Source organism: Eptesicus fuscus, chromosome 12 (assembly GCF_027574615.1).
Source record: "Eptesicus fuscus isolate TK198812 chromosome 12, DD_ASM_mEF_20220401, whole genome shotgun sequence".
Taxonomy (NCBI): Eukaryota; Metazoa; Chordata; class Mammalia; order Chiroptera; family Vespertilionidae; genus Eptesicus; species Eptesicus fuscus.
In genome coordinates this window covers 66,313,188-66,326,203 of record NC_072484.1, presented here as the reverse complement: position 1 = coordinate 66,326,203, position 13,016 = coordinate 66,313,188, and the positions used below count along the sequence as shown (strand labels likewise).

The following is a 13,016-nucleotide window of genomic DNA, read 5'->3' as shown; positions in this document are numbered from 1 at the left end:
GAGATGGAAATGTGTATACGGGGTGGGGCAAAAGTAGGTTTACAGTTGTTTGTGTGTAAAATAATACAATAATCCTATATAATAAAAGGCTAATATACAAATCGACCGAACAGCGGAATGACCGGTCACTATGACACGCACTGACCACCAGGGGGCAGATGCTCAATGCAGGAGCTGCCCCCTGGTGGTCAGTGTGCTCCCACAGGGGGAGCGCCGCTTGGCCAGAAGCCAAGCTCATGGCTGGCGAGCACAGCGGCAGTGGCAGGAGCCTCTCCCGCCTCCATAGCAGCACTAAGGATGTCCGACTGCTGGCTTAGGCCTGCTCCCCGTGGGGACATCCCCTAAGGGCTCCCAGACTGAAAGAGGGCACAGGCTGGGCTGAGGGAACCCCCCGCCTCCCCAAGAGCATGAATTTCATGCACCGGGCCTCTAGTTAATAAATAATAATACAAGAATAAACTGTGTTTCACATACTCACAACGTTAAACCTAGTCCCTTCACTCCCACCCCCCCACCTTCACCCCCCATATTCTATAACCCCGCACAAGGCCTCCATCAGATGTGAACCAAATCCTGCCCAGTCCCTATTGTGGTAATTAAAGTTTTTTTGGAACACATCCATCTATTTACACATTGTCCATGGCTGCTTTCCAGCGATCATGGCAGAACCGAGTCGTCGAAACAGAGACCACAGGGTCACAAACCTAAAATATTTACTATCTGGCCTTTCACAGCCACGTTTGCCGATCCCTGGCCTAAGGAAGCCTTCACACCTACACACCAGGAGGCAGGGACGTGGGCTTCAAAACGGCCTTGTGTGGAACAGCAAAACATGAGACGCAACCTAATAAGAACAGAAAAATACGTCTGCAGGACACCTAAGCAGTAGTTCACTGCACCGCGGTGACAATGGGGGAACTAAAGCCACAGAGCTATGTGGATGAACCTCAAAAACACACTTTTGAGCAAAACACACACACACACACACACACACAAAACAAAGAATATGCATGGTATGAACCAATTTAAAACTTTTAAAGGTACACAAACCCAAACTAGGCATTGCTTACAGACAACAGGTCTGTAGTAACATATAAAGACATGTACAGGAAAGAAATAACATTCCAAGATCTAGAAGGAGTTACGTCTGTGGAAGGAGGGTTACAATGGGATTTGGAAAATGAACCTGCAACCTTCAACTGTCACTGAAAAGGTTTTATATCTTTACCCGGCAGGTGAGGACTTGAGTGCTGCCGCAGGAATACCTGTGTTCCGGTTTGCAGAGTAAAGACTGCAACTCACCCCTCAGCTCCCGGGTACCTCCCTGCCCACCTCAGCCACCCCCATCAGTATTTCCTTCATGCCAGCCCCCTTTCCTGTGTTCATTCTATGCCCCCTGCCTAAAATGCGTTACTCCTCCCAATAATAATGAACCCACTGTTACCGTCATCCACAGCTAACACTGACTGAGAGCTTAGGATGTGCCCAGAAGGTCCTTGACGGCTCTCATCCTGCCACCAACTTCCCTACGAGCTAACCACTATTATTATTCCCATTTCCCAGCTCAGGCAACCGGGGCTGGCAAGGGTAAGTGTTTCTCCTCAAAGGGAGCCAGAGGTGGGATCTCCACGCAGGCGGGCTGAAGAAGAGCCTGAGCTTGAAACCATCATGCCGGCTACCCTTACCCCAAGCCCAGCATCCTTCGAGGCCAGCCCAGTGCGTCTCCCCCCTCACCCCCCCCCCGCCCCACTTCCAGGAAGCCTTCCCCATCTTCTCTCAATTCCCAAGACCCTTCCCTCCTGGCACCTCCACAGCAGGTCGTCTGTTCCATGTGGCTACAAACCACATGCAGGAATTTATCGTCCTTTCCTCTGGAGAGGTTCCTCTTGGAGCCAAGGGGCTCCAACCTCAGCATCCGTGTCTTGGCTGCCAGGAATCATGAGTTTCGTGTCTGTGGTCCCTCCGCCATGCCCCTCACTGTCCTGGGTTACGAGGGCTGACAATGTGCCCAATAGACGCACGAATGAATAAATGGATGGATGAACTGATGCCTGTGCGAACTGCCAGCACACGCAGCCATGGGCGGGTCTCGGCCTTCCTCCTCAACACCGCGCTAGCAAACTGGCAATGAAACAGACTCTTGGGAAAGGGATTCCCATCCTATCACTCATTCATCCTGCGAATTCACACCGTGTGCTTACCGTGTGCGGGCACCGTTCCAAGCACTGGGGGAACTTCCCACCAAGTCAGGTGAAAATGTGATCGGAGAACCTTTCCCATGTGCTCACCACACACGAGGCACTGTGCCTCATGCTTCACCTACAGGTCAAGTTCATCCGCACGGCCCTAGGATAAGCATGGACCGTTCGTGCTCATCCACAGATGGGGAAACTGGCACAGGGAGCCCAAATGACTGGTCCAAGACTACTGCCTTTCAGGAATCTTAAAGGCCCCCTCCTCGGAGAAGCAGAATCCCAGGGACCCCAGGGCCCTGGCTCCCACCCCCACGTCTAACCCTGGCACAGATGGGGGATCAGGGATGTGGCAGCTGGGAGATGCCAGGCCCCACACTGCTCACACTCAGGCCTTTGTCCTCAGAGCCAGAACTCCCCACAGGCTGCCCTGGTGATGTCAGCTCTGGGCAGAGAGAGGGGAGCCCGGGGGGGTGGGGAAGGGCTTTCCAGAAGCCCCCAGGGCTTGGCCAAAGAAAGGCCTGTCTCTTTGTCCAGAGTTTTCACAGGACTGTCACAGCCACCAGCTAGACCTCTCCCAAACCCCCTAGATGGTTGTTTCACTTGATTTTCTTTTTTTTTCTTTTTTTAAGAACAAAAGCAAACATGCACAGAGCTCCCATTCACTATTCTATGAAGATTACACTCCAGGCACTATGGGAAGAACTTTTGAAAATTATCCCTTTAAAGCCTCCTAACTCACAGAATGGATTCAGGTGGTATCGACTTCCTCGGCTTCCGCACCTCCCTTGGCAGCATGCCCCGCGCGGCCCTGGGTCCTCCTCTCCATCCGTGCTCGTTCCCTGGCTGCCCTCTCCCAGACCCATCGCCCTAACACCATCCCACCTACTGACGTCCGGATTTATATCTCCAGACGGGCCCCTTCCCCCCCCCCCCCCCCAAATCCCCACCTGGATGTCTCCAAATGGCCTTTTTAAACTTCCCTCTCTTACCTGTTCCTAACCCAGCCTTTACCACCTCAGGAAACTTCAACTCTATTCTTCCAGTAGTTTGGGCCCAATACTCTGAAGCCATCTTTAACTGCTCTCCTTCAGTGACTCCCCAAAACCAACCACCCTGCAGATCAGTCAGCTGGGCCCTCAAACTCCCTATGATTCCAACCACCCCTTGCAGCACCACCACCGCCCCGTCCTGCCACCATCATCTGCCTGGACTGTTGCCGCAGCCCGGCAGTGGGGTGAACAGTGTCCCCGAAAATGCCACACCACCCCGAATCTCAGAATGTGTCCTGATTTGGAAATAGGGTCAGTAGGGATATGGCTAGTTAAATTAGGATGAGGTTATTCTAGATTCGAGCGGGCCCTCATCTGACCCATGTCCTTATACGAAGAGGAGAGGGCAAGGGACATGAAGACAGAGGCAGAGACTGGAGTGACATGTCCACAAGCCAAGGGCCACCTGAGGCCGCAGAAGCTGCCAGAAGAAAGGCAGACCCCTCCCCTGGACCCTCTGCAGGGAGCAGAGACCTGCCGGCACCCCATCTCAGCCTCTGGCCTCCAGAGCTGTGGAAGATACATTCTGTCGTTTAAACCACCCAGTTTGTGGTCACTGTTAAGGGCAGCCCGGGACACTTGCACCAGTTCCCCTGTGCCCTTTGCTTCCAGCTTCACGCTGCCAGGAGGCAGACCTTTCAAAATGCAAATTAGTTCAAGTCATTCCTTTGCTCATAACCACCAAGGGCTTCCCATCCCACTCAGACTAAAACTGAATATTCTAAACTGCCACACGTTCCAACATGGACAGATCTCGCAGGCGTTATGCTGAGCACAGGAAGCCAGACACAAAAGCATCCTGCATGATCCCATTCGTGAAACATTCCAGAACAGGCAAGACTAACGTTTGGTGAGAGAAGGGAGCATAGTGGTTACCTCCGGATGCAGAGAGGGGCATGGCGGAGGCAGGACACAAGGAATCTTCTACATCTTTACCTCGAAGTATCACAGGATCTCACTCATTTGTGGAATATAATGAACAACATAAACTGATGAACAAAAATAGAACCAGAGTCATAGAAGCATTAAACAGACTGTCCTACCTATGAGGGAAGGAGGGGGGTGAGGGGGTAAGAGATCAGCCAAAGGACTTGTATGCGTGCATATGAGCATAACCAATGGACACAGACAGTAGGAGGGTGAGGGCATGTGCTGGGGGGTGGGGGGTGGGACCGGGGAGAGGTCAAATGGGGGGAAAAGGAGACTCATGTAATACTTTAAACAATAAAGAATTTAAAAAATAAAAATAAATAAATAAATCTTTACCTCTATGGTGGTTTCATGGGAGCACACATACATAAATATTCATCATGCTGTAAGTATATTCACTGCATGTATGCTAGACTACAGTAAAAAAAAGCTATGTAAAAATCTCAGATCCTCTCCATTGTCTAAATGCTCCTTCGTTCTCTGGCCTTCCTTCCTTCCACTCTTCCTCTTACACTCTCCAATCCAGCAACCCTGACCTTCTTGCTCTTCTTCAAACACACTTCAACCTCAGGACCTTTGCACTTGCAGTTCCTCTACCTGGAAAGCTCTTCCCCCAGATACCCCTTGCCTCTCTCATACTTTAACCAGGTCTCTGCTGAAGTGTCATCTAAGACACTGTTTTTCAAAGACCAATCTAAAATAGCAGGCACCACCCTAATTCCCCAAAACATCCTGTTGTCCATAACTTACTTTATTTCCTGCAGAGAACAATGCCACATGACATTTAGGTCTCCCCTGCTTGAATAGTCACTTCATGTCAGTAGGGACTTCTCTTGCCTTGGTCATTGTTTTATCCCCATACTTAGTATGATCCCTACCAAATGGTAGGTTCTCAATAAAAAGCTGTTGAATGAATGAATGAATAAATAAATAATCTCCACTTTACCGACAAGGAACTGAGGCACAGAAAGACAAAGTTCTCACCCCATCTTTCATCTAGTGCACAGCACATCACATCATGAATGGAAAGCCAGATTCTGTGTGTTCCTAACGCCTGAATAGCCCATGATAGACATGAGATGGCACTTCTGCAGGTGGCCAAAAGCTGGGAGATGCCAGCAAGGAGGGAGACAGATGGCATGTGTGCTGGCACCCACACGTCCTCCCCCCTCCCAAGCTGGCCTAGCCCAGCTGCTGCTAGGAAAGGGGCAGTTTGGACCACTAGGAAGACTGCAAGAGAGAGGGGAAGGAAGGACAGAAAAATTGAGGCCCTTCCCTTCCCACATCCCCAGAAACACCGCCCTGCTTCCCAACACACGGCTGAGCCCAAGGGGACATCCCTGGAAGGTGGGGCTCTGTGCCAGCATGCTAAGCGGTGCTGCCTGAAACTCAAAAGGTCAGTCACAGAAACATGGTCATGTGTGTGGTCTTACGAGATACGACTTTGTTTTTGCTTTTTGCCAGGACTCTTTTATGAATGTGCATGCAAAACTGGAAACGTAAAGACACAGCTACCAGCAAGGATGAAAAGCATCAGTCCGAATGCCTGAGACACTTGCGACAAAAGTGGACATCAGTCAACCCACCTGCCCTTCCTCAGATGCTCACTGGAAGTGGGCCAAGCAACGGGAACTTACAAGTGAAGGAAACATACATTTTGAATCAAAATTCTAGAAATACTTTGTTGGAGACTGTGCATTAGGGAAAAGTGCATGCAAGAATTTTATGATATAGTTTAGCTCTCTGGACACATGGTTAACACTCCTTATGCCATGTCAGTTAACTGTTGTTCTTTTATTTGCTGAATTCTGTATGTGTTGTCAGGAAATAAAACAGTTTTTGGGGGTGGGGGCTGGGACTGAACGCGTAGGGGATTTAGAGGTGAAAGACCAGGATTCAAACCCCTGAGAAGCTCAATCATTTTCCAATATGCACTCTTAAAAAGTCACTTAATATTTTGAAGTCATCAAAATCACCTTTGGCAACATAATCTTCCACAGCAACAGGATTTTCAACTAGGCACATAGCTGCCCAGATATAAAGCCTACATTTCCCAGCCTCCCTTGCAGCGAGGTGTGGGCATGTGACCCAGTACTGGCCAATGGAATGTGAGTGGAAGAGATGTGTGCCGCTACCTGTTGTACCCTTACAAGGAGAAAGGCAGTCCTTCCTTCCCACCCATCCTGCATCCCACTACCTGAATGTGGAAGTGGGAAGAGGTCTTTTTAGACCACGTTAATGAGGGCACACCACACGGCCTTGGCCCCTGATACTGGAACCCCCAGACTGTCTACATCACGTGAACATGGGAGAGAAATAAATGCTTACGTTGTTAAACCACTGTTAGTTGGGATGTCTGGAAATGTCACCAAGCACATATACCTTAACTCATACACAACAGGGGCTGGTAAAGCTCCAAGGAGATCACAAATGAGAACCCACTTGACACACCAGAGAAGCTCTCTGCCGTGGCAGAGAAGACCAGCACGGATGTCTAGTGCTTTGCCTGATCAACATCCATTCCCCACTTACTTCCACGAGTACAAACTGTCCTTTAAGGATCCACCATGCCCTTAGGGCCTGTGATATATGGGAGGTGGTCCCGCCTTCCAGCTCCAGAAGGGACCAATCAGAGCCCCAACCCATCCCTCTATCCACAGCAAGCTTGGCAAACTCGCACCCCAGGGCAGCACGCAGCCCACAACAAATACTTTTGCGGCCCAGCCAATATAACGGTAGGTAAGAAACGTTTTAATAAAAATGTCGTAACTTAATTTTTATAATATCCTGTTACACATAATTATTAATAACACACTACAACGTTCGCTAATGACTGATTACTTAATCGTGTTGCATTCATTTCCCTTACGCGCCTTACGCGCAGGCGCACCATTTCTCTCCACTAATACTAGCAGCGAATATTTCAGCAGCCGATGGCCACGTCATTAGTCTTGTACTGACTTGTTTGGTGTGCGCAACAGGAAATACTTCGCTTTCGGAGAACAAGAAAAATAGGTTTATTTGCGTTACGCTTATTAATTTGTGCAGTTATTCAGTGTCTGGTAGGTTAATGTTCAAGAAAACGATATTCATTTTTATTAAAATGTTCTATTATTTTATGTTAATGTTTACTCATTTATTTCAGCCCTTTGTATTCAGCAAGTCTCTATACAAAAAAACCTACGTTTCTATGAAAATTGAAGCCTTTGTTTTTTTTTGCGGCCCCCATAAACTTAAACCTTGTTTATTAGGCCCATGTTAGCCTTTGAGTTTGACATGCTTGATCTACAGCAACTGGTTCAGAGATAACCTCTGTAGCCAAACAAAGCCAGTGAGCATCAGACCCAGGATTTTGGCCTTACTATTGGGCAGGAGGAATTATCTTTATCCTGGAGTTGCTCTGCTATGAGCGGGTATAAGTGAGTTGCTGAAGGCCACACGGACACCACTTGAGGAGAGCTGCCTGGGAATGGAGCCAAGGCAGAGAAAAGCAGAGTCAAGAGACACATTCCTAATGACATCATTTGAACACCCAGATGCTGCTGTGCCTAAAGCCCTCTCAGGTCTTAATCTTCCCAGGAAAATGAACCAGTAAATTCTTTTTTGTTGTTTTGTTTTGTTGCTTAAGCCAATTTTAACTGGGTTTCTTTCACTTGTAATTAAATAACCCAAATAATACGGTCATCTCTACCACTGGAACCACTCTCATTAGAATCACTGCTTTAGACTAGGAATGGGCAAACTTGGCCCTACGGGCAAACTTGGCCCTACGGCCAAATCCAGCCCTCTGCCTGTTTTTGTAAATAAAGTTTTATTGGAACATAGCCATGCCCGTTTCTTTACATTTTATTTATGGCTGCTTTTGTGCTGTACGGGGGCTGTATGACACACAAAGGCAGAAGTACGCACTCTCTGGCCCTTTACAGAAGGTGTTTGGCGATCCCTGTTTAGACAGATTACTCTGGCTGAGGGGGGAGGGGGTCGGGCAGCACGGGCAGCATGGGGGTGGCAGCACGAAGCTCTCTTTGCCTACGATGCACAAGGCTGAAGCACACAGAAGAGGGGCAGGGGTGACGGGTCACTTACCAAGAGGAAGGCACGCACGGTGGGGATCTTGTTCAGTTCCACAAGCAGCCGCAGGGCCTTCTCGTGGTTGCTGCAATATTCCTCGTACACGCAGAACTTGTCCTTCTGCAAGACAAGGACAGAGCCTGAGACAGGTCATGGCAGGCAGAGACGCTCTGAAGTGTGCTGCCGACCAGGCCTGTGGGCCGGGGAGGAAAGGACCCTGAGAGCCTACAGAGCAGGCGGGATTTCAGGTACAGGGGCTCCCACTCGCTGCAGGTCTCTCAGCCTCTGCTTTTGCGCCAGTTCTGCACCCATAGCCTGGGTAACCTTTCCGGCAGCAGCATGGCCCAGGGTCAAGTGTACAGACTCAAGCCAGGTGGGCGGGGCTTGAACCTGGCTCTGCAGCTCCAGCTGTGAACTTGAGCAAGTTACCTGACCTCTCCATGCCTTGGTTTCCTCACCTGTAAGCTGGAATGAATAATAGTCCCTAACTCATGGGGTTGTTATGAGGGTTAAAGGAGTTAAAAATGTGAGGGTTCAGCATGGAGTAAGGGCTCAATAAATGTCCAATTTTACTATAAAAATAAATGTCAGATTGTGTCACACCAATGGTGGTCTATTACACTAGGAATGAAATACAACACTTTATGAAGACCTTCAAGGATCAGGTAGGTGGCCCTGCCTTCCTCTGACCTCACCTCCTGGCCTTCTACCTACTCCTTAACTCTGCCATGCCTGTTCCTACGTCAGGGCCTTTGCACTTGCCATTCTCTCTACCTGGAACACTCTACCTGGAGGCCTGGCTACTTCCCACCATTCAGGACTCCCACCTCCTCAAATGACACCTGGGCTACCCTAGCTAAATAAGCCACTCAGGTGTTTCCTATCACCCACACACCTGTCATTTTCGTTATGGGGCTCTCACAATCTGGACTACCCAGATTATTTGTTTCTCAGTTGTCTTCCCACTTGGCAGTCAGTGTCCTGAAGGCAGTGAACATGTCTGGCTTGTTCAATGAAATATACCCAGATCCTGGCACACAGTAGACCCTCAATGAATACTCGCTAATTGAATAAGCTCTGCACACCTACTATGTGCTACGCCCTGTATATATGAACCAGAAGAGTCAAGACTGGCTCCAGAATTTGGGGGAACAAGTAGATCTCTGGTCACTGCCACACAGCAGTGGCATTCCTGAGGCAGGGGGATAATTCTATTGACCTCCAGATGCCCCTAAGTCCAAAGTTGGAGTCTTTCCAGCCTAGAGGTCACCCGTGGGTCATCAGATCTGTAACCATCAGTCAAGGTTTCCGGAAATCAAAGGGACAGGAGCCTTCTTAGCACGAAGCTCTCCACCAAGCATTCTCGGTTCCAAAAACCTCACAGAACACTGCCTCCCAACTGGCCAAACCCCAACCAAGGATGTCCTGGGTAAGGCCACTGGGCAGGGAGGGCTGAAGGGCCTCCACCTTGGGCCGGGGGGTGGGCAGAAGACCCCGAGCAGCAAAGGAAGGAAGAGGTGGGTCTGCAAAACAAGCAGCTCATCTTGTTTCTAAACAAGCCCCCAGTCATCCTGCTGACGGGTGGCTGCAGGAAAGAGGAAACCAAAGAGGAGGGAGAGTGGGTTTCAGAATCAATCAGCTGCCCCAACACACCCAGCGCACAGCGGAGGCTCTGGGTACGCCATCTGAGCAGGCGGCCTGAGCAGCAGAGTGCTCACAGCCGGAGCTGACGGCCAGCACGGAGTGTGGCTGAGCATGTCGTACATGAATGAGGGAAACTCATTAAACCCTCTCAATAACCTGGCACGACAATGACTGTACTATACCCACCCACACATGGGAAAACCAAGGAAAAGTCATGAGCCCAGGGTCTCACTCCTAGTGAAGGGGCAGAACCAGGATTCAATCTCTCTTAACATCCATGCCAACTTCCAGCTCAAGGTCACACAACAGGGGAGGGGGGAGAGGGAGGGGGACGGGGACGGGGACGGGGATTGGGATTGGGATGGGGATGGGAGGTAAAAACTATGGGTACAAATCTCAAGCCACAGGTCCACGGACAGAGTCACTGCAGCATAATGAAGTGCACAGTGACTCTAGAGCCAGACCACCTGGGCCAGAAACCCAGCTCCAAGCTTCCTAAGAAGTGGGTGACCTCGGGGGCGCTGCCTCACCTACTGATGCCTCAATTCCCTCGTCTATAAAATGAACATAATAACAGACCACCACCACCACCCCCCGCCTACTTGGGCTATTGGAAAATTAAACAACAGTGTATGTAAAACAAGGAGAACAGAGCCTGGTATATAATGAACACTTGTAACATTTCAAAGCACTCTAAAAGTACTAGCCACAAACACAAACTCCATCAATAAATGTGAATTAGTAGGGAGAAATGCCACAATTATCCAAAGGGTACACACGTCAGGGACTAACAACCCTAACCCAGACTCCAAAGAACCACCGAACGATCTGAAGCATTATAATACACAAGCTACATGCCCCAAACAACACCACCAAGATGGTGAGCACGGAGAATCACGCACTGAGTCACCAACTACAGCACCTCACCCTGTGTCTGCAACCCACGGAGACCCTGACGCACTCATACACACAAGGGCAGGGAGGGAGAAGAGGGGACCCCAGCATCCCCCACACTGCCCAAGCAGACCTTCGTTCTAATTCCACTTGTCTCCAAACAAGGACAATGGGGATGGGTAAAAAAGTCTGGACTGCAGGAGTTCACTCAGGCACAAATAAAAAGATGTGAGGGAGGCGGCCAGACACATCTGGAGCCGGGGCCTCGGCTGCAGACCATGGTGAGGCGGGCTGCAGAAAAGAGGAGAGGACTTTTCGTGTTGAGGGTGACAGGAACCGGCCTGGGTCTGGGGCCTGCTCTTGCAGAGAAGGCCTGCAGGGCTTTACAGGAAGGGCTGGGCCCTGAACGCAGACACATGAATGAGAGCAGGAGCTCCCAGCCAGATGTAAGGAGCTTTAGGAAAAAACTGCTCTGCAGCCAAGTGCCGGGGCTTTCCTGGGTCTGCAGACCCTCCCTTTAGTATCGTTCAGAGGTAAGATACCGGAAGCCCCCAGGATCACTACCAACATCAACCTTGTACGTTGTCAAGTGCAGGTTTTGCAGCCAGACCACCCAGGTTCGTAGCCTGACTCTGTGAGCTTGGGCAAGGCACGTAATGTTTCAGAGCCTCTGTATTCCTGTCTATAAATTATAGACAACAATGACCTCCCACCATAAGGTTGTTGTAAGAATTATCAGGTGAATTCATAGCAAGTGCTTAAAACTGTGCATGGTAAGTGCTCGTTAAGTGTTAGCCATGATTGATGCTGTGGCTACTATGACCATCATTATGATTTCAGCAAATTCATTATCGCATTGGTGAGTCAGTCTACGACAGAGTGGAGCAGCAGATAGGTAGGCTTGATGGCAAAAAAAAAAAAAAATAGAAGAAGAAGAAGACAGAGGGAGCGGAGTCGACTCATAGGTCTGGGGAAGGCACCAGGCAGACTTTAAGAATTATGGTGGGCCTCAAGCCCTGGCGTCTTACTCCTCATTCGTGCACTGTCCATCTCCCCTCATCCACTCCCTGCCATGTGAGCTCCACGGGGGCAGAGCTTGGTGGGGTCACTGCTGTGGTCCCCAGCAGAGTGCAGGCATCATGACTCTTTGATAAATAAAAGCAAGAAAGCAGAAGGAGGAACTGAGAGCGGCCTGACGGCCCTCAAACCAGCCCCATGCTCCTTCCAGAAGACCTTGGTACACCACAACCACAGCCCCGGCTCTTCGCTGGAACATCTTGTTTTACTCACCCAGCATCCATTCTGTTCTGGTCACAGCCCCCAATTCTTCCCCTAAGGAACCTCCTCTACACTCGGAGCCCACTGACCCCACGCCACTCCCAGGCACCACAGGTGAGCATGTCACTCAGGCCAAGCCAAGCAAAGAGATCCCTGTCCTGGCAGCAGTGGTCCAAGCTGGGCCGATGCCAGCCCTCAAGGACCCAGGCTAAAATCAGTGTGAAGAGAGGCTGTCTGTGAACTGTTGCTGCTGAGCTGTCAGCGCCAGCCTGAAGCACTGAGGGCACCGCTCCCACCATGCGAGGCATCGCTCCCCTCCCCCGCACCCCTCAAGAATGAAGCCAATACAGAGGAAAGCAGAGCCTAGAGACAGACCAAGCCCTGAAAGCATCAGAGGGGGTCCTGGATCCAGCTACGCCTGAAGCCAGCACACTCCTGAACATTTCGTTTATATGAGCCATACCGTCTTTTTGTGTTTAAGCCCAGCTGAGTTCTTGTTTTTTTGTCACTTGCAGGAAATACAGTCCTGATATAGGCACACTCTGAAAAGGGCAAGAAAATGACAAAATGGGCCCAAGCCTAGTGAGGGGACAGGGTCTCCCTGTCCATCTCCATCAGTACTGTGAAGGGGCTGGGCCAGAAAGCAGAGACAAATCTGTTTCCTGTCACATGCCAACACCAATTAATAGGTACTGCTGGCTGGAACACTGGTGAGAAGGATTCTGGAGCCCCCAGGGAGCACAGAGGCAGAATGTTCTGATTGATTAGCGATGTCTGCCACAGATGCAGGAGAGGGAGTAAGTGATAAGATCGCCACAGCTGTGTCATTCCTGATCCCCTGAGCCCCTTCTCTGACACTCTGCAATGTCATCCTCTCCTTCAGCCTGTGGAAAGGGCTGAAGGGACCAAGGCTTGAGGCTTGGAGAAGTTAAATTTAGGAAATGACAACACCCCT

The 13,016-nt window shown here is 50.1% G+C and overlaps 1 protein-coding gene across 1 annotated transcript in view; it reads right to left on the bottom strand.

Moving 5' to 3' along the window:
- The window catches only part of PREX1 (phosphatidylinositol-3,4,5-trisphosphate dependent Rac exchange factor 1), a 172,450-nt gene that overhangs the window by 77,753 nt on the left and 81,681 nt on the right, over positions 1-13,016 (bottom strand). The window contains exon 4 of the mRNA XM_008159188.3: positions 8,261-8,365. Coding sequence (XP_008157410.2) covers positions 8,261-8,365 — 105 coding nt within the window. The remainder of the gene's footprint in view (positions 1-8,260; positions 8,366-13,016) is intronic.